Source organism: Hydra vulgaris, chromosome 04, assembly GCF_038396675.1.
Source record: "Hydra vulgaris chromosome 04, alternate assembly HydraT2T_AEP".
In the NCBI taxonomy this organism is placed as follows: domain Eukaryota; kingdom Metazoa; phylum Cnidaria; class Hydrozoa; order Anthoathecata; family Hydridae; genus Hydra; species Hydra vulgaris.
The window spans coordinates 37167501-37191031 of NC_088923.1; the positions used below are offsets into that span (position 1 = coordinate 37167501).

Below are 23531 nucleotides of genomic sequence, written 5' to 3' on the forward strand. Positions count from 1 at the left end.
TTGTCTACAAATTTTCTTGTGCTGGCTGTAACGCCAGTTATATTGGAGAAACCTCCAGACATTTGACAACATGGATAAATGAGCACCTTACGAGTGACAAGCAATCGCGTATTTTTAAACATTTAAATTCATCCATTAAATGTAAAACACTAACTAGTTATGATTGCTTTCAGATTTTAGATACTGCCTCTGCCATTAACAAATTAAAAATTAAAGAAGCACTTCATATTAAAGGGGAAAATCCTTCTTTAAATAAACAATCTCATTATATTATATATTTATTCATCTAACTTACTATATTATTATTATTAATATTTTAATATTAGGAAGTTTATTTTGTCATAATTTGTAATATAATTTTTAATTGGTTTGTAACAAGTTTATTTGTCCGTTAAATTTTTTCTCTGTATTGTCTTCAGTTTTTAAATTTATTTACCAGAGTTTTAATTGTAAATTAAATCTTTTGAAAATGTAGTGAGACTACGAAACATGTCAAGAATAAAAAATATTGTGATTTTTATTAAAATTTTTACAAATTTATTGCTAATGCGATGTTCGAAATATATATATATATAAAAACACTTTCAGGTTGGCAGTTAGGTCGGCATTGCCAAATGCTGACGCTAATTCCGAGGGTTGTATATATATACACACACAAATAATTTTAAATGTATTCTAAAAAAGAGAGTGCTCAATAGGGATATGACTTTTTAATTTTTTTTCAAATAAAATGTTTCCTGTATCATAAATCGATGAACTTTTACCTAAAATCATGAAAAAAGGCCCAAATAGCTTTCTGCAACAAAAAAAGGTCACCCCAAAATAAAAATTTGATTTACCATTTTTATACATTCATTTTTGACCGATGTTTTAATCTTAAGCTTAATTCTCAGCTTAATTCTATTTATTTCATTATTTTGTTATGAATTTATAAATATAACGCCACACGTTACCATGGCAACGAAACGGCCGTGTGCCGGCAAATACTTGGAATTGTAATGTGATGACGTCATTGTGTTACCACGGTTATATAGACGACTGTAACAGACTGTAGAAGATTATAGAACTTAGTAGAACATTCTGGAAGCTCTAAATAATTATATAAGCGAGCTGCTGTCAGAGCTCAGTGTTGATAATGTGAATAGTTCTATGAAGTACTCTGCGTGTAACTGAGCTAATAAGGAACTACTGTAGCGAACTAAAGACGCTGTAAGTGTACGAAGTATAAGTAGTTGTAGCATTATCGTTAGGATACGGACTGGATTATCGAACTGTTATCAACATTGACTGGATTATCGAACTATAATTGGATTACTATACAGTTAAAGTATTTTATTAATTAAACGACTTTATTAAACGGATATTTACGCTCAGCTATCCGTAAAGTCGTAACAATATTATATGATGTCTCACAAGAAAAGTCATACCACAGTAACAAAGAACAAGAAGACTTGGACTAAAAATTTGGTGAGATTTCAAGAGTCACACAGAAGAAGAGGAAGCGTGGCTGTAGAAGAACATTCACTCGATGAAAAATCCAGAATACCACTTCAATTGCAGATCGTAGGAAGATACCAGTTTCTCGGAGCATATGTTAAAGGAAGAAAAGAACGAATAGACCAAATTTCTAAGGAAATTACAAAATTGTGGGACAATAAACTGAATTTTCCACGTGTGTCTGATCAAGTGATAAGAGCAAAGCTTATGAAGGTGCTGAAGGTCTATGATGAATGTGTCAAGCGTGGAAAATATGATGTTCTCAATGCATTATTTGACATCACGAAAGTGAATGGCCAGTGGTTATCCTCGGAAGATAAACGTCTATACCACCTACAAAAAGAAAGTAAAGGACAGGTGGGGTACTCAACAGGACAAGTGGCAAGTAAAGAAACCATTCACCCTTCCAAGAGAAGGAAAGTCCAGTCTGGAACAGCAATACCTTCCACATCACAAGTCCTGTCTACCACAGACAGTGGTACTGAATCTGAAAACTGCAAAAGTAAGAGTGAAGATGATGAAGACGACGACGGTGATAAAGACGATGATGAGGACACTCAGAAAAAAACTAGAAAGCACTACAAAAGTAAATTTGCTGTAAGTATGGTTACATCAAGTGGAGTTTCCACAAAGAAAGCTGCTAAAATATGCAATGTATTATCACAACAAGGTATTGATATTCCAACTCCAAGTCAATCAGCAATTTACAAGTCCATATTCAAAGAGGCAGGTAAATTAAAAAAAGAAATGATACAACAACTTAAAATGGAACAGTGGTCCTTACACTTTGACGGCAAACGAATAGATGATAAGGAATATCAGGTAGTTGTACTTCAGAATGAAAGAACTGACGTGAAACTTGATGCACTGCGTTTAAAAGATGGCAAAGCTGAAACTGTTGCTGAAAAAATTGCCAAACTTATTGATGAATACAATTTGTGGAATTCAATTAAGATGATCATTACTGATACAACAAACGTCAATACTGGGAAGAGAAATGGAGTTGTTGTGAAGTTGCAACGTATGTTTAAATTAAAGGGTGTCACAATACCACAATTTATCGGTTGTCAGCATCACGTACTAGACAGGATTCTCCGTCTGGTGATGGACGAAGAACTTGGGGGTGATACCAAATCTCCAAACATTGAATACCCATTTGTGTCTGAACTGTTGAATAAGTATGATGAACTGAAGGATAAGTTTGTGAATGGAACTGTAGAAATTCTTGATAAATCAGGGTGGAGAGACGATATGAAGTTTTTGTACCATTTAACAAGAGTGTTTAGGTTCTATGAAGAACAAAGAAACTTCCCTCTGATTCACTTTCAGAACATTCCTAATATGAGCAATGCCAGATGGAACTCAAGAGCCATTCTCGCCATTCTGGCGTTCATTCTTATGCCTGAAGCGAGAAAGAATTTGGAGAAGGTTTGCAGGTTCATTTCATATGAGTGGGCAGAACATTGGTTTAGTAGTCAAAAGTACAATGACAATGACTTCAAGAATTTATCTGATGTATTGAAGCCTTACAAAAAGGCATTGCAGTCATTCAAAAATCACTGGAAGAAAGAGCCATCCGTCATCGACATACCACGAAGTAATCAGATAGCTGAACGTGCAATCAAGGTGATGCAAGACCTGTATGCTTCCTGCAGAAAGAAAGACAAACTGCAACTTCGATTCATTCTAAGTAATAAGCGCTAGACTCTTTATGAGACGTGAGCATCATGTGACCCATGTACTAAACACAGTAGGCCTATAGACACAGACAGTTATGTATATTGTTGTACTAGACGCTTTGATACTGTTAATTTTGTAATACTTGTATAATTATATATCACATAATGTTTTTTGCTATATCACAGTACATGTTGCATAAATAAATAAAATAACAACAGGAGTATGACTCTTACAACATCTTCAGCCTTTAATATTCATTTACTGTACAAAAGTGTACCTATTGAAAATTCGATTTTTTGGTTTTGGGGTGACCTTTTTTCAAAATATGTCAAAATGAAACATCTATTCGTTCTTTTTACATAAAAGTTCATTGAATTACGATACAGGCCTAGTAGGTTGCAAAAAAGTCATATCCCTAGTGCTCAATGTTCTTTAATATATTACAATTCTGATGATTAAAGATTTATCAGAAATAATGCATTTCTGATGAGTCTTTATTGATGAAATACAATGTAAAATGAAAAAAGTTAGCAATATTAAATTAGTAAAAAATCACTTATCAAACTTTTTTCATTTTACACTTTGTTTCATCAAAAAAGACTCATTATGAAATGCATTATTTCTGATGAATTTTTAATCATCAGAATTGTAAACATTTCTGATGCGTCTATATACAGTGTAAAATGAAAAAAGTTTGATAAGTGTTTTTCTACTAATTTATATATATATATATATATATATATATATATATATATATATATATATATATATATATATATATATATATATATATATATATATATATATATATATATATATATATATATATATATATATACATATATATATATATATATATATATATATATATATATATATATATATATATATATATATATATATATATATATATATATATATATATATATATATATATATATATATATATATATATATATATATATATATATATATATATATATATACACTCCTAGTCGGGTTTTATGGGGACATGTTTTTTTTGTTTCCCGTTATGCTTTTTTTTTTTTTAACTTTTTTAATACTATTTTAATTATATTTGTATATTTTTTTAAATTTTTATTTTATTTCTTTTTTTATTTATACATATTTAAATTTATTATTTTATCATACAAATATATTTTTTATATTTATTTTTATTTATTTATTATATATTATATTTCATTTTTATTTCCATCTATTTACAAAAACAATTAATTACAGTAACATAAACATATTTAAACCTTGCCGTGTAATCCTAAGCCTGACCTTTATGCTGATCCAAACCAAACCATCAGTCAATGTAGCAGCACTCTGTTGCGAGTCAGGCTATTTGATAGTTGATGTATGTATTTTTTGCTCTCTATAAAAGTTGCTTATGGGGACATTTTTGCTTACAAAAAAACGATGCTTACAGGGACAAAAAATTAACGGGTATGCAAAAATGTCCCTGATAATGCTAATGTCCCTGTAAGTATTCGTTTTTTTGTAAAGTCTCGGTAAGTGGTGCTATAAGTGTGTGTGTATATATATGTATATATATACAGTGCACGTGATGAATAAAATTGCTCAACGCGATATTTTGCGTTTGTAATACTGTAACACATTATCAACTAGCGCGGTTATGCGCGCTCGGCATCAAGTCTTTGAGAGCAATATTCAGAGTAGGAAATTGGTCGTTATGGGCCATCCATAAATTACGTACGCAAGTATGGGGACGGGGTCACTCAAAAGCGTACCAGTGCGTACTAGGGGATTTTTTGTTTAAATTTTTTTTATGTGAAGTCCAGGAAATCTGACGAAAAAGCTTTGGTTTTTTAATTAATGCATTTGTCTATCTACCGGAAAAAATATGTTACTGCAGCTTTAATATTAAATAAAAATTATGAAATATTGCCATTTACTAAAAGTTGGCGACATAACATGACATAACATAATATGATAACATTGTTTCCTATTGGAGTTGAATTAACATGCTTGATTGTGGATATTTTAAACAACAGAAACAATTTAATTTAAATAAGTAACAGTTAAAAATAAAAAAAATAAAAGATTAAGAATATTTCTTTTATTTACAAACGATGTGTGAAAAATTAAAAACAATAAAGCAAAAGAATCTTTCGTTTTTACAAAACCTTGTGGATTAATGCTTTTGATTTTTCAAAATTCAATCAAGTTTTAATTTTTTAATTTAAACTTTCTATTTTAACTAGGACAAAGCGTTTAAAAAATAGTAAATATTCCATTTCGTAAAATTTCCATTTATTGTTTGTACAAAACAGAAAACTGCATTCTAATTTAAACTGAATGCGCAATTTAATTATTATCAAGTGAATAATTTATTATATACTTGATTATATACTTAATAAATATATAATAGACTTATACTAATATAATATATATTAGTGTAAGTATATATATACTTATTCAAATATGATATATAAATAACTTATCTACTGATGCATATTTTGAGAAATGCGTTGGTGAAAATAGTGATGTTTTTTTTTTTCTTTTGTTGTTTATGAGTCTGCTTTCAAAAGTTTCAATTCAAAGTTACATAACAAATATATTTGTTATATAACAAACTTATATAACAAAACATTTGTTATATGTATTGTTTATTGAAACTTTTTTTCTAAATTTTTAGTTTCATTTAGCTTTAACTTTTTTAATAAATAGACTTTAATATAAACTTTACCGATTCGAAGATATCAGTGAAAATATTTAGTTTATTAACTTATATTTGACGAAAAAATATTTGATATTCCAATGTTTTGATGTTTTAAGTCATTAATTAATAGAATGTGATCGAACCTGTACGAAATCGAAGCTATAAGTGAAGTTTTAGTTAGATAAATTTTTTGCGCTAAATATTTATTTATAAGATATTTATGAATGATGCGCTAGATATTTAATTTTTTAACATTTAAGTTTAGAATATTCATTGAATTGTTGCAAGTTTTGATATTTTATTACATGGACTTTTATGTAATTCAAAGTAAAAGTTCTAGTTAAGCGAAGTTTTTTGTCAAATGGACAGTAAAAAACTGTATGATTTGTCGAATGGTTTGACTTAACTTGGGTACGATAAAGTTAAAATGGAATTTAAAAAAAAACATGCTGAATATAGCTTTCAAATAGAAGAAATAGATCATTTTTAATTTGAACTTATGCTGCATAAATTAAAATTAAAGTACATCATGCATAAATTATGCGTGACATACTTTATTACGAATATAACTTCTTTATTTAACAATATGCAAACTCTACTGTTTAAACATATTTTGACTTCAGCAAAAAAAATTTATTAAAAATATTTCTTTTAGAATCAACTTATATTTTTTTTCTCTCAAGTTTTTCAGACGAGTGCGATTTTTTACTCTCGTAATAAAACTAGCAAGCACTATTTTGTCGCTACTGGAAGGCCATTTACGGGCTTGTTTCATGTGCGCAGAGCGCTCGCTCCCACTTCATCACTTCATCAAATATATTCATATATATATATATATTTATATATATATATATATATATATTTATATATATATATATATATATATATATATATATATATATATTTATATATATATATATATATTTATATATATATATATTCATATTATATATATATATATATTTATATATATATATAAATATATATATATATATATGTATATAAAAAATATATATAAATATAAATATATATATATATATGTATATATATATGCATATATATATATATATATATAAATACATAAATTATATATATATATATATTCATATATATATATATATATATATATATATATATATGTATATATATTCATATATATATATATATATTTATATATATATATATATATATATATATATATATATATATATATATATATATATATATATATATATATATAAATATATATATATATATATATATATATAAATATATATATATATATATATATAAATATATATATATGTATATATATATATATATATATATATATATATATATATATATATATATATATATATATATATATATATATATATATATATATATATATATATATATATACATATATTAGTTAGTGTATTCTACAAACAGAGTGCTCAATGTTCTTAAAGAACAGAGCAATAATAAATTAGTAAAAACACTTATCTAATTTTTTCTTTCTTCTACACAGTGTTTCTCCATCAGTAGGTTCATCAGGAAGAAACTTCCTGATAAACCTACTGATGGAGAAACACTGTGTAGAAGAAAGAAAAAATTAAATAAGTGTTTTTACTAATTTATGTATATATATACATGCATACACTTACATGTATAAAGTGTTATATCAACATTTAAATCAATAAACCTGGATGATTTTACCTTGTAAAAATAATTTTAATCTTCAAATTACAAATAATCAAATAAACATTAATGTCTTAAATAATAAATCAATAATCTGATCAATCCTGAAAAACAGGTTAATACCAGAAAGAGAGAGGTTTTTTTTTTGTAATTTACCTCCCCAAGGCCAAGAAGGCCACTACAGATGAGGAGGCTAATTGTGGTTATAACCCTCTCACAACTCTATAACTCTGAAACACAAACCTTAACGAACAAGGCTGCTGCGCAGAGAAATAAGTTGAGTGTGGTACTACCAGGGACATGGTGGGAATCAAACTCGGAACCTCTCGCTTATGAAGCGAGCGCTCTACCACTACATAGTTAATATGGGGTATATCAAAAAAAAAAAATTTTATGTTATTCACCTTTCCAAAGCCAAGAAGGCCACTACAGTCGAGGAGGCTTCTTTATTGTGGTTACAACCCTCTCTCAACTCTTTACTTCCAAAACAATAATTTTGACAAGCAAGGCTGCTGCTTGGAGAAACAGGTTGAGCGCAATTCTACTAGAGACACAGTGGAAATCAAGCTTGAAACTTCTCATTTATGAAGGGAGTGCTCTTCCACTGTAGTTAAGCTAAATTTGCTTTAACTCTTTCATGCTGTCATATTTAAATTAGAAAATAGTTTTATGGAAACCTGTTTGAACCATAGAAACAATAAAAATAAATACTTAAAAAAACTAAATTTTACAACTATTAGATAATTTGATTATCGACTAAATTGACTGATATATTTTCTAAAGTTGGCTAAAATCAACTAATACATTTTCGAAATCAACTAAGTTGACTAAAATCAACTAATACATTTTCGAAATCAAGTCGACTAAAAGTCAATTTAGTTGAGTATGGAAATAATTTGTATTTTTGAAATAAATTTTAATAAAAATAATAACATAATTCATGTTTTAATAAAAATAATAATGTAATTCATGGCTTTCTATATTATTCTAGTAATATATATATATATATATATATATATATATATATATATATATATATATATATATATATATATATTTATGTGTGTATATATATATATATATAAGTATGCAATTACACGGGCAATGTTACTAAAAAAGCATTACATAATGCAAAACTGCAAGGACCAGCTCAACAAAAGAAAGCTAAAAAAATCTTTCGTTTAGTCACTACATTTTACAGTAATCTAAACTGCTAGCCTATACTAAAACTAATCTTCTATTTAGTCTATTATCTATGAAAGAATACAACATATTTTTTCTAATACTAATCCTGCAATAGCTTACAAACAACCACCAAATTTACTAAGAAAACTTACTTTGCTAAATTTAATTCTGCAACATCTAACAATAAAAAGATTAGAATTTTTAAGTGCAATGATAGTCGTTGTAAAATTTGTCTATTTTACCTGCAGGAGGTAAAAAAATTTGGTACTATTTGGAACATTTATAGTCACATTACTTGTTACAGCAAGAATGTCATTAATTATTTAAAATGTTTATTGTGTAATGGTCAACATATATTGAAAAAACAAATAATTTAGAAGTTGCATAAATGGTCATATTTTAAGTAGCAGAACCGGCCATTCAACAGACAGATTTGACAACCATGTGTATTGCCAATGTATAAATAATAAAATAATGAAACCGTTTTTCCTGCTTTTTTTTCTTTCTAGAATTTAAAAGTGATAAAAATTTATTGTTGCATGAAAGTCATGTGTATAAACAAAAGCATGATACTTTTAACTAACACTTTTAACTAATGTTTTAAAAAACATTAGACAATGATAACTAATAGTAACAATACCTTAATTGTTTAAAAATTATAATTTTGTAACAAAAATAAAAACTATTATTTTTGAATAACAGCACTCAAACTAGCATACCGATGAAACATTGAAAGCTTGTGCTAAATACATTTTGTAATATTTTGTTACAAATCTTTTCAGAAATAAAAACTTTTTTTGAAGCTATTATATTTACAATGTGATTGTATAATGACATTTAGATTTTGGAGCTCCACAACTTTTAATCCAAGCTGGCTCTGGCCTCCTCTTCCGGCCCCAAACCAGCTCAGAGCGGCCCTGTATGAAAGTACTTTTCAAAAGCATCAAATAAAGAAAAGAAAAAAAATTAATGAAATACATAATCGAAAGTTTAATTAGGTATAAATAATACTAACATGCTATGAATTAGATAAAAGTTTATGAGAGTAAACAAAAAACTAGGTTATAGTTATAATAGTACATATTATTGTTATTAAATGAACAAAAATTAAGACTTTCAAATCAACTTTTGATCAAAAAAATCAACTTTTAGTCAATTATTAGAAAGTCCATAGTTGATTAAATCAACTATTTGATTTTTCAAAGTCGACATATTTCAACTTTCGACTATTCGAAATCAATAACAACACTACTAAATTTAAATTAACTTTGGTCTTTAAATTTGCTTGAACAGAAGTTAAAATAATTTACTAAATAAATATCTGAGCACTTCATAATATTCACTAAATTAATATCTGAACACTTCATATAGCTGCAGTTTTAAATTCTAAACCAAAATCATATGCAAAAAAACTACATCTATTTTAAAAATTACACTTTTCAATTATCTAGTTTAAAGTTGTATTATTTTGCTATTAATAAATAGTAGTAGAAAGCAACCCGTAATACGGGTTACGGTCGGTCTGTTACTTAATTTATAGTGACTGTTTTCCACAATTTAAAGTTGCGAAACCTTGACTAATACCCTGTAAGAAAAACGCCTTCAAAATAAAAAATTAAACCATCTGTAAAATTAAAATAAATTAATTTACCAATTATTTAACCTTATTTGAGTAATTTACAACCGACATAGGTCATATCAGTGTATGGCAGAACCATTTTCCTAGACATTACTAAGTTCAACACAATACGTTTTTAGTTACTGACACAAAATAATAACACTTCATCATGCCTTAAATTGACGAAAGATTAAAGCTAAATTCTTGTTATATTTTTTATAACATGAACTTTAATTAATAAGATTAATATGAAGTGAACGTGAATTATTTATGAGTTATTAATTTTTTGGTATCCCCTTGATACATGTTTCTTTAAAAAAGGAAATTGTCTTTAAAATGATAAATGCACACAACTAAATAAATTTATTATAAATAACTAAGCAATTGAGTACAAATACGTTTCAAACAAAAAAAAGTTGATTTACAATCAAACATGTGTATAGCAAATTTTAAAAAATATGTAAACTTTGATCTTTTATATTGCATTAATGCGTCATATGACAAACCTAAAATAAAAATTGTAACAGATAAGTAGACATAAAAGAAAAACAAAACAAAACAAAAAAAACAACTGGAATACAATTTACCTGTTTTTCGGTAGCCTGTTCTCATACTTAAACTGCTGTCATGATGCAACTTGTCGGTGTTGTTATATCTTCACTGATAGAAGACATTTACAACCTTTTGGTTGCTGTTTTTTCTTCGGTGTCTCCCAACACCCCGGTATTGATGAGCCCTCCAATTGAAGGATGGCTCATCCATACTGCCATTACTTTGCCACTTATCGAAGGACCTCTCTGAGAGAAGCCCTGGGTGTTGGGAGCGATATCTTTTGTATTCCTCAAATGTTAACGACTCTAAAATTACAAATAGAAGGATATAATAAAATTTAAAAATATTTACAGTTTTTTTTAATCAAAATATAAAGCATAACATCACCATTTTTACAGGATGAAGAGGATGCTAAAAATAAATTAAAAAAAAGTAAATTAAAAAGAGTTAAACTTGTGATAAATTTAATTTTAATAAAAATATGAGTAAAATGCAAACAGTTTTAAAATGTCATATTTATATTAAATAATTCTTTCACCTATTGCACATATTTCTCCGTAAAAAATATATAAAATTTAAAACACAGCCCTACCAGTTATGCTTCTACCAGACACTAAAGACAAATTATACCTCAAAATAATTGATAGAATTATATTTACATATAAATAAATATATAACTATAATTTTTTTTACCTATTCCCCTCATTTCTTCCATGAAGTTGTCTAAAGTAAGAAAAAAGATAACTGAAGCTAAAACTAATAAAAACTAAACTAAAATTAACTATAAACTAAACCAAAAAACTAAAATAAACTTTGAATTTTAATATCTGTACCTTAGAAGACAAAGGTCGGTTATCCAGTTTTTTGTGAAAATGAATTATGTATGAGACCTTTTTAGTTTTTCAGTATCTATATAGGTATAAAGACTGTTTTCCTGCAACAATGTGAAACAAAGTTTGGTCAATATGAAGGGTCTGGTGTCCCCACAATGTTCAAAGGAAAAACGTCTGTAGTTCAGAAATGACTTTTCACTTTTTTTATTTAACTTTTTATTTTTTCAAAATTATATTTCATGTGCCTCAAGACAAATTAAATAAGACAAATTAAATAATAACATAAATTTAACCATCAAGAATAAAAAAGCCAATAAAGACTAATTATTTTACTATTTACTCTCTCCTGGACAATTTCTAAAATGTGACAACTGACTTGGACTACTGAGTGTACAGATATAAATGCTTTATTTAACTATACTAATCACATAATTTATACTTAGTTTTTTTTCCAACTCTCCTAAAAGAAAAAGAAAATAAAGCTTAAGTACTTGAAGTTTTAAAATTCCAGTTACAGTACAAATAAACAAATTCCTATTAACAATTATCTAATAGCAAAAACACTGACTTATTTCAGTCTTCAATTCTGTGTCTAAACAATAAAACCACTTAAATGTATAGATGTTAAAATATCTAATTAACTTTTTAAAAATAAATTCACTAAACTAATATAACTAATACCTTTATTAGCTCTCTCTTGATCAACTAAAGAAAATAAATTTTAAATAAACTAACTTGATGTAAAATAATAAGAAGCTATCTTACTGAGAATTTTAAATTTCTTTTCTATTATTGACAATATAATTTTAAGTATTACCTAAGATCTTGGGCTTATTGTATAAAATTATAAAAACCTACTGTTTTACTTTTAAGTCAACAACAATATTTTAAAAAACATTTAAGTTACTTTATAAAAAAATAAAAATCCTTTTAAACATACTACCTCTCTTTTCATTGTTGTCAACTAAACAGAAAAACAAACAAACAACTGATAGTAAATTTTCCCTTTGGTAGTAGGTTATTAAATAGATTAAATAGATCAAAGATCTATAATCTGCTCTAACAGTCTACAACCTTATCATTAAACTATAACTATTTTCTACAACCTGGTGTAATTTAACATAGATATATTTTTTCAAATGACAAAAATTATTAAAGTACATTATATAAACATAGAACAAATGTAGTGATAGTGGATTTAATCCAAAAATAGAAAGAACCTTTAGAAAAAAGCTTACTGCTTTTAAATCTACAAAAATTTCCAACTTACATTTTTTTATCTACATTTACCTATAATAAAATATGAATTAATGAGTTACCATTATTTAAAGTTGATCCAGAAGCAACTAAAATAAATTATCAAATAAAAAGTTTATTTATATAATCTTGACGATAATGTTGAAATAAACAATATTTATTGCTTGAAAAGTTACGTAACAAATGTAATTCAAGTATATTAAAATAAATGTACAAAGTTACCTGTTGTGGCTGGTGCAACTGAAGTTATAACTAAATAAAAAAATATTAAATAAAAAAGCTATTTTATCTATCTTATCTATTTTATCCTGATGATTATGTTTAAATAAACAATATTTATTGATTCTTTTTAAAATAAATTAAAAGACATTACTATTTGCTGTAAAATAAAATAAAAGACATTACTATTTGCACCAACTGATGATGCTACCACACCTAAATGACAAAATTTATTAAAATATTTAAAACATATTTAAAAGAAGTTTTTAAATCTACAAAATCTAAGTCCTTACTGAGTTCTACCTGTCTGTCTAAAAATAAAAATTGAGATAAAATTATATACAATAAAATTGCTAATGCTACATTTGTACTCAAATAAAATCTAAATGATAAAACTTACTTAAGTCGCTGTCAGCTAGCCTGTCTAAAAAAAAATTTGTATTCTCATTAATCCTAATCTATAATCTATAAATAAACTTACTAATATAAACGATAAATAAACTTGAACTAATATAAACTATAAGTAAACTACTATACACTATATACTTACTAAAAAGGCCTTCAGCTCCTTTTAACTGCTCTAAAAAATTAAAAATACTTGCTTAAATTGATCTAAAAAGACTGGAGACAAAACTGAAACGCTTTACTAAAAAAGAAACATTGTATTAAAAAAAAATTTTTTACCAGTCATTTTAGTTTTAACTTCTTCTAAAAAAAAAACAGAAAAATAAAAACAACGAACAACAAACAAATTTTAGTTTTTAAACAATGAACGACATCAGTTACTCTTGAAACTAAAAATTTATCAGCTCTAATCGGCTGGAAGACCTTGCTTGAAAGACCGCGTGGAGTAAAGAAACGCTTTTAGAAAAACCTTGAAAGTTCTTTATTAATAGTGAAAGTGAAACGACACTAACACTATTAAATTACAGTATTCATATTTAGAAGATTAGATAAATTACAGTATTCATGTTTAGATAGTACTAAAAAAACTATTTTACCAGACATTTTATTTTTAACTTCTTCTAAAAAATGAAAACAGGCTATAAAAATTAGAAAAATAAAAACAACCAACAACAAACAAACCATTATTTAAATTTTCTATTTTAAACAATGAACAACATCAATTCTTTTTGAAAATAATAATATATCAGCTCTAATTTGCTTGCTGACCTTACTCGAAAGACCGCATGGAATATATAACTGCGCATTCAAAAGTCTAGAAACTACTTAAAAACTAAGAAATGGTGTATTTTACAGAATACAGAACCGTCATATACAACACGAACATTAGGCGTAACTATGCGCACTATTCATTAGCGTATTAATATATAGATGCTATAAATAATCACAATCACTTCTCTAACTTTATTTGTTTGTAAAATATGCTATTTAAAATTTTATAATAATATTAACTCCTAAGTGATGATAAATAGGTAGTCCTATACATCAAGTTGTTTTTAAAGGTATCAAAAATATTAGGTAACCAAAAAAGTTAGTGCGGTTTTTGGGAATTGAATTGTTTTTAGCATTTTTTACAACACCCACATCGCACAAGGCAAGTAGCTTTGTTGCGTAATAGAACGCGTGTGTCACGCGCAGTTGCTGCATATATAGTGTAGGCTTGTAACGAGCTTACAGGAAAAGTTTTGTGTAAAGAAAGGATGGCAACCCAACCAACGATTATTCGATCTTGCTTACTTTATGAGTTCAAACTTGGAAGGAATGCAACACAAGCGGCCAAAAACATCTGCACAGCATTTGGAGAAGGTACAGTAAGTGAACGCACAGCACAGAAGTGGTTTCAGCGATTCTCTTCGGGAGATGAGTCCATCGAAGACCTGCCGCGTTCTGGACGCCCATTGTTGGTTGATGCGGATGAACTGAAGGACGCTGTCGAGTCTGACTCCAGCCAAACTTGCCAAGAACTTGCAGTGAGGTTTGCTGTGAGTGTTGAAATCATCCGCCTGCATCTGCATGCGATTGGGAAAGCGTGGAAGCTGAGTCGGTGGGTTCCCACAAATTGTCGATCTACAACAAGAAGCAACAGCTTACGATCTGCACATCACTCTTATCACGCCACAATGTTGAGCCTTTTCTTGATCGTTTATTGACATGCGACGAAAAATGGATTGTGTACAGCAATACCAAGCGTTGCTACCATTGGTTGTCCCCCGATGACCCCATCCCAAAGACACCCAAGCCCAATCTCCACAAGCGGAAGGTTTTGCTCTGCATTTGGTGGACTACAGCTGGTGTGGTGCATTACGAGCTGCTCCCAACAGGCTAAACCATTACTGGACTGGTCTACTCAGCACAGCTGCAACGAGTTCACGACCTGTTGCTTGTAAAGCAGCCTGCACTGGTGCACAGGAGAGGAGTTCTGCTTCTCCACGACAACGCGAGACCGCACACCGCTCGCGTGACTCAGGACAAGCTCCAAAGCCTTGGTTGGGAGAGTTTGCCTCATCCACCATACTGGCCAGACCTCTCCCCTACTGATTTCCATTTTTTCCTTTCCCTGGGAAATCATTTAAAAGGAGAGCAGTTCCGAGACCAGGACGCGGTTGAAATGGAGTTGAAAACTTTTATAGACTCAAAGGACCGAGAATTTTTTAGAAGTGGAATAAATAAGTTTGTTTTACGTTGGGAAAAGGTTTTAGATGCTAATGGTGACTATTTTGATGAATAAATGTACTTACTTTTGTCGTTTTGTGTGTTTTTATTATATACGGAAAAACCGCACGAACTTTTTTGGTTACCTGATAAGTAAAGGTATCAAAGATAATCTAAAGATCTATATGCTCTCAAAGAAAGTCAAATTTTATTCCTTGACTGTAATTAATTGAGTGCAACTAATTGATTGCAGTTTAATTATGTATGTTTATAATATAATTGCAATTAAATTATGTATGTTTATAATATAATAAAGAGTTTTTCTATTGCTGTTAAATTAGGTTCTTAATAAATAATAAATTGATATTTTACCTAATAGATTAATGAAGCAATAACTTATATATTGAAGTAATAATGTGGTAGTGGTGTAGCATTTGCTATGTAAGCAAGAAGTTCTAAGCTCCATCCCCTACCGCAACCATGGCAGTTCTGGACACAGCTTGTTTCTCCACATGATGGTCTTGTTTGTCAAGATTTTGTTTTAGAATTAAAGAGTTAACACAGGGCTGTAACGACAATTCATCCTTAAGGGAAGAATTCTTCACAAGAACTCTCTTAGTATAAAGATGCTCTTAAGAACTGTCTTTATTTTACATCTTAGTTGTAATAGTTGAGGGATTTTATTTAGTATTTAATGGAATCTTTGAGGTAACAGCTCTTACTATGGACATATCAAAAGATTTAAACAAAATCTGACATGCCGACATTATTGAATCATTCTTTTCTATAAACTCATCTTATTTCCAGTAACTTCAAAGCAAATCAGATAGCATCTTTATTTCCAGTAACTTATAGGATACTACAAAGTTCCATCCTTAGTCCTGTGTTGTTTCTTTTATGTATTAATGCTCTTCCTGTTAATCTAACCTTTAAGGTTTTTAACCATTAAGTCTATTTGATGGTGAGAAACTATATTCTCTTATCATGAAAAAAAATTGTCACTTTTTTATTTTTTAGAAGAGGCAGTCATTCTTGAATCTGAACTCTCTAAGACAGAGGTAACATTGGTTATTCTATATTAATTATTGGCAGCCTTCTTACTGAGTCCTCAATTTTATGCCTCATTTGATTGTTCTTCATTGCCAAATTTTCGTAAAAACATTATATTTAATCAACCATAGCAAAGTTAGTATTTGCTATGGTTGCAATCAATTGATTATATAGTTGCAATCAATTGAATATATGGCTACTTATTGTGCTTATCAAAGTTGCACCTTTTTACTGTAACTGTGTTTAAAAAACTTTTATATAACTAATTTTTTTTCGTCCTTAATTTTTCCTATCTTCATGCTTTCTGCCTTATAGACAACTTATACTATACAATTTCAAGGTTTTTTTTAATCTTTGTTTTCTTGCTTTTTAACTCTTTTTTTGCTTTCTGTTACCTCCCTACTTTACTTTCTGTTATCTCCCAACTTTGCTGTCTGTTATCATTTAACTTTTCTTTCTGTTATCTCCCAACTTAAATTGTGTTTGGAGTGAATTTGTTAAGATAAAGCGTTGAAAAGAAAATTAATTGCAATATCTTTACAAAGATTACAAAAATTTTTCATATATATGAGTTATTAACCTTGGAGCTGACATCACCTGTCAGGTCCCAGTTTTTTACTGTTTTTTACATGCAAAATTCAGAAGCACTCACCAGATTGTCTATTTCAATGTTTCTATGATTTATTGTATTGATCAGTCCAATTATTTGTTATTTAATTTTCTCTGAACCATTTTAACCAATTGCACACAAAGAGTGAAAGTTTGTAAATAGTAATTAATAAGTTTATAATGTTAAAATTATTTATTTTTAAAACATTACAAAACAGTAAGCACCAGATAAATTAATTAGATTATCAATTAAAGCAATAAAATTATAGATTAAAAGATAGATTAAAACTGTTAATTATCAACTTATGTTATCAAATAAAAAAAGATTTATAATTGGTCAACTTTTTTTTTTATGTTTTTAAAATTTTTCTACTTCTCTAAAAACATCAATCTGAATTTGAGTTCTGAACTTTTTTTACTCATAACTGAAATTTTATGTGTCAATATTTTTAGTCATTACTGAAATTTTAAATGCCTATACTTTTATCACAGTTTTTTTTATTTTTAAAATTTTGATTTGTTAGCAAAATTTAAAATTTTGCTAACAAAAAGTAGTCTTATTATTACTTACTAGACTTTTTTTTTTTTTTTTTAAAAAAAAAAGCGTTTGTAATAAAACATAAAATTCTTAGTTGTCATTTTTATTTTCAATCTGAATTTTTTTTGTCATTTGTGTTTTTTTGAGTTTGTCATTTGTGTTACTTTTCCTTAACATTTGTGTTTGACATTTGTGTTAGTTTTGATGGAGGTTGTGTGTGTGTGTGTGAATTTTTTAAAAGTTAGTTTATCAATACAAACATAAATAGCAAAACACAAAATATATAAAATTAAAATCTATTTCCATTTGTAATATTGTTTACAAAAATTTATGTGTGTATACTTATATTTTGATATATTTTTATATATATGATGATGATGATTGTTATAGAAATTCATCTATTTTTTTTTTAAACATGGTTTTTATATTTTTAGTCCAAAAATCACCTGGTCAAAAATTGATGCAACAAATAGCGACTCCATTAAAAAGTATTAGTGACAAAATAGTATCTCCCATACAAAAATCCAAAGACAACCAAAATCAAAGTCCAACTCAAGGTGAACCATATATAATAGTTTTAATGAATGAACTCTATATAATTTTATCTGATACCTAGACTTTCTGATACCAACCTAGACTTTCTTGCTTATAACCTTTCACTTATAATATACATTTTTTCAATAGTTTTCTGTTATTGTCAAGAGAGTTAAGAACTAATATACAGAACCCATTTTTTTTTCTTAACTCTGTTACTCCCAAGCATGTGTAATTTGATCTGAAAAGATCTTCATTAAAAGCAAGCATTCTGCTAATTACAATTCTTTTTTTTAAATAAACTTTATCAATATAATTAAGATTTTTCAAAAATATATTATGATTATAATTATGTGTTGGTATATTTTGCAAAACATTAGCATACACCAGCACATTTACAGTGTTATACTATAAATAGCTTTGTATTACATTTTAATGACAGACTTGTCATTAAAGAAGTGATGCTGGTTAAAATACTAAAGAAGTGATGCTGTTTGAAACATTAAGGTTGTGAATAAATAATGTGACAGTGTTCAGATGCAGAAAATGTCAAAAATTAAAAACATTTCATAAAAATTACAAAACATTCAAAATTATTATTTTTATTATTAGGAACACCAAGTAGTAAGCTAGTTGAAATAGAAGAAGAAACAAATGTTGATGATGCAGAATTAAAAATTGGTGCTGAGGCTTCTGATTTTGTAGACCCTTCCATTGCTAGAAATGAAGAGGGAGATGAAGAAGGAGAAAGGGAGATTATAGAGCTTGACACTTTACTGGAAGGCAAAGTTTCTGATGAGCTCGGTCCAGAAAATACTGGAGATCCTCCTGCTACACTTCCTGCACCACAGCCAGCTACTGTTCCTGTTCCACCACCAGTAACTGATGGTGATAGTTTAAATCTTTTTTATGATTTTTTTTACTCCTAAGTTATTATTTTTAATTTTAAGTTTAACTGTTTCTTTTTAGATGAGGAAAAAGAAAATGACAATGATGATAATGCTGTTGAGATGAAAGTTATTTTGGTTGGTGAAGATGAACTTAAAGCAGAAGAAGAGGCAGAAGCTGCAGAAAAAGAAGAGGTAACAATTAAATACAACATTTTTTTTTTTAGTTAATCAAGTAATGCATATATTGTTATACTTTTTATTTATTTTATTAGGAAAAAGAAGAGGAAGCAGTAGATGAAGAAAAAGAAGAAGCAGAAAATGAGGACCAAATAGATTGGTGGGCAAGGTTTTATGAAACTGTTAAAGATGAAGAGCGTCTACAAGAAGCTATTGCTGCTGCAAAAAAGAAAAAAAAACTAGCTGAAGCAAAAAAAGGAAAAAAGGCTGTAATATTAGAATCTGAAGATGGTGAGGAAAATATTGAAGATCTTGATTTAGGGAAGAAAAAAATTATAAATCCAAGAATTATTAGGTTGAAGGTGATTCTTTAAATTTTTTTAAATTTGTTTACTTTATTTTAGATATGTAATAACTGTTTAATATTTTATTATTCATTTCCTTCTTATTTTCAAAACTGTTTAGATATATAAAACAGAGTTAGAGGAGGTTCCAAATTTAGATGGTCTATGTGATGTACTTCAATCTTGGGTTTTATTAAGGGGTAAAAGTAATGGAAATGATGATGATGATGAAAGCAGAATTTACGGAAAGTTCAAGGTAAATGTTTTAAAATTTTGTTATAGTTATTGTACAATTATAATAATTGAAAGAAGTTATTATTATAGTTGTAATGAATTATAAAAATCGCAATAAATTATATAATTGTAATAATATATTTTTAATTGATGTTTTTGATTTTATAAAATAATTTGTGTTTTTAATGTTACAGGGAGCCATAAAGGTGTGGAAGTTTCCTCTGCCCTCGTTTTTTTATAACGAAAACAACACTTTAGGTTCATTCAAGCGTCTTCCAAGCATGGATCCAATTAATGTTTTATGTCGCATTTATGTTGTCAAGGTGATTAAATTTTTTGACAAGGGTGTTTTAGATAAGGGAAATTTAACTATTCTTAAAAGTGTTTAAATATGTATAATATAACTTATATTGTTAATAAGTTGTATATCATAATTTACATAAATAGGTATATACAATATCAATATATGTCAATATATTAATTGTATTTAATGAAAGTTTATTGTATTTGTATGATTTGACATGTCATGCTTGTTTGACAAGATATAATAAAAAAAAAGCATGATGTTTACTACTAAAAGTTTTAGTGCTTATAACAATGATCTGGTTAAAATGTTTTTAAAAAATATAATTTTATGATAAAGATGACACCTAAAATATTTTTATGACACCTAAAATGGTGGCACCTAAAAACAATTATAAAGCTGTTATTGTTCGCAAGTGTGGTTTAATTTTTAATCATTGCATTCATGGTATTAAACAAAAACTTTTTTTTGTTATGACACTTTGATTTTATATGTATTTTTTTGTTTAATGATTCTTGGTTACCTTTGTGTGAAATTATTAAAAGATTTTCGAAGAGGCAAAGTAAGCTTTTTTTTGTGTGACAAAAAAAAAGTATTATGCGAGGTTCTTTTTAATATCAACCATGTTATAGTTATTGTTATTTGGGTTATAGGTATTGTTATTTATTATATGGGTGTTATTTTTAGCTTTTGTTTTATTTTTTATATATATTTGGAAATGGTGGGTGAGTTTTGCAGTTTTTTTTTAATTATTAATTTGTGTTATTGTTTTGAGCATTGTTTTTTTCATTCACTTATTTTCTTGATTTTATTATTGATTTTATTGATTTCTGATAGGCCATTATATACATTTTCTGGAAAATTAGGGGATTACACTATATATTTTAAAAAAATTTTTGTTGTTGTTGAGTTTTTACATTTTTCTGTTGTTGGACAGTTTTGTTTGTTTATGAAGTTGTTGCTGACAAGTCTGAAAAAAATAACATAAAAGGGTTTAAAGTACTTTGAACAAAAAATATGCAAGGAAAATACATTCAAATAGTTTTTAAATATTTAATGACCATTCATCCAACAAGTGTTGAATCTGAAAGAGTATTTTCAGAAGCTGGGCTATTGTGCACTAAAATTAGGTCTCTATTAGGAGACAAAATATTGGATAATTTAAATTGAAAATTAGCCATTTTTCAAAATAAGCCATCTACCTTATTTTTACCTTCATATGTATGTATTTTTCATTTTCGTCTATCTGTATGTCTATTCTATAGACATACAGATATAATATATTATAGATACAGCTTTCTCCAACAACATATCTATTTTCCTGATCATTTGCTTTAAAACTCTAAACACTTTTTTTGTCCTCGAAATTTCGCAGCACTATGTTTAGCTTTGCATTTAGTCAAACTTGCATTCTTCATTCTCCAAATTATTTTTCAGTTGTACTTGAAAAAAAATTTGGAGAATGAAGAGTGTCACGAATTTTCATGTTTTCACGACAATTTGTATGTATATATATATATACATACATATCAGTGAAAATCAGTAAAATCAGTGAAAACCTGTTTTTTTATTGCATTTGTATAATTTTGTAAACATACATATATATATATATATATATATACATATGTATATACATACATATATATATATATACACACATACATATATATACATACATATATATATACATACATACCTATATAAATATATACATATATATATATATATATATATATATATATATATTTTGATATTGATATATATATATATATATATATATATATATATATATATATATATATATATATATATATATATATGTAAATTATGTTAGTGTATTTTACAAATAGAGTGCTCAATGTTCTTAAAGAACAGAGCAATAATTAATTAGTAAAAAACACTTATCTAACTTTTATCTTCGACTTGAAGTTTCACCATTGCTGGATCATCAGGAAGAGTTACTAAATCTCAAAAAAAAATTCAATTTATAGAAAAAAATATTTTACAGGAAGTTATAAATTATTATAAAAATTTTTTAATTACTATATTTTTTTGTTAACGGGTATTACAGAAAGTAATTATGAAATAATTTTCTTTGGAATGGGGATAGTTTAATTTGGTCATTTGTTTTTATAATTTTTTAAGAGGTATTTATTTTCGTGCCTACATTTAGAAATTAATTCAGATTTTTTATTTAATAAATTTTCTTGATTCAAATGAGTAATTATTTCAAATTTTTCTTGCAAACATAGCATACATTTTTTGGAAATGTTATTATAGGCAGGGGCAGATTTTAGAATAGACCATTGTAAATTATAATTTTTATTTTTTTCTTTTAAATCCCAAATATATTTTGACAGCATAGTCTCTTTTGAATATTTTTTGTGTTTAAACGATTGTTTGTGGTTGGCATAACGTTTTTTCCATTCCCCTCGGTTAAGCCAATATATTGTTTATCAGGGTTGTTTTGTGAGGAAACAATGCACTTGTAAATTACATTTTTCGAAAGGCATTTTCCATTTAGAGGGCAATCTATTTTTTGTTTACAATTACAATAATCAGTGTTTTTTTCTTTTATATGTTCATTTTTATTAATTAACGCGTAGTTGTGGCCTTTTATAATTCTTTCTAAATTTTTTGTACAACTATAACTTACTTTAATGGTATTTCTGTTAAAAATCTTATGTAATTTATTAGAGGGAGGAAAATGTTTGTCTACTAATTTTAGAAAAATTTTACCAATATTTGTTGAAACATTTTTGCTGTACGGGGGGTTGAACCAAATTATGTTTCTATTTCTATTACGCTTTTTTGCAATTTTCTTTTCAAATTTTAGCTCGAAATTTTGAAAGCCACTTTTTTTAAGGGCATCTTCATAAACGCGTTTAGAGGAGTTAAAAATATTTTCATTAGAAGAGTTTTGGTTTAGCCTATTGTTAATTGAAATTGGAATTTGTTTTAGAATTTGAGGGGGATGGTTCGAATTTACATTAATATACAATAATTCGTCATTAGGTTTTTT

At 27.3% G+C, this 23531-nt stretch overlaps 1 protein-coding gene across 3 annotated transcripts in view; it reads left to right on the plus strand.

The window, feature by feature from the left end:
• LOC100205903 (otoferlin) overlaps positions 1–23531 on the plus strand; it is a 166983-nt gene that overhangs the window by 98478 nt on the left and 44974 nt on the right. For all 3 annotated transcript variants that reach the window (XM_065796220.1, XM_065796219.1, XM_065796221.1), the window contains exons 33-38: positions 18461–18583; positions 19173–19448; positions 19530–19642; positions 19723–19989; positions 20093–20227; positions 20400–20528. In XM_065796220.1, the coding sequence (XP_065652292.1) occupies positions 18461–18583; positions 19173–19448; positions 19530–19642; positions 19723–19989; positions 20093–20227; positions 20400–20528 (1043 nt within the window). The remainder of the gene's footprint in view (positions 1–18460; positions 18584–19172; positions 19449–19529; positions 19643–19722; positions 19990–20092; positions 20228–20399; positions 20529–23531) is intronic.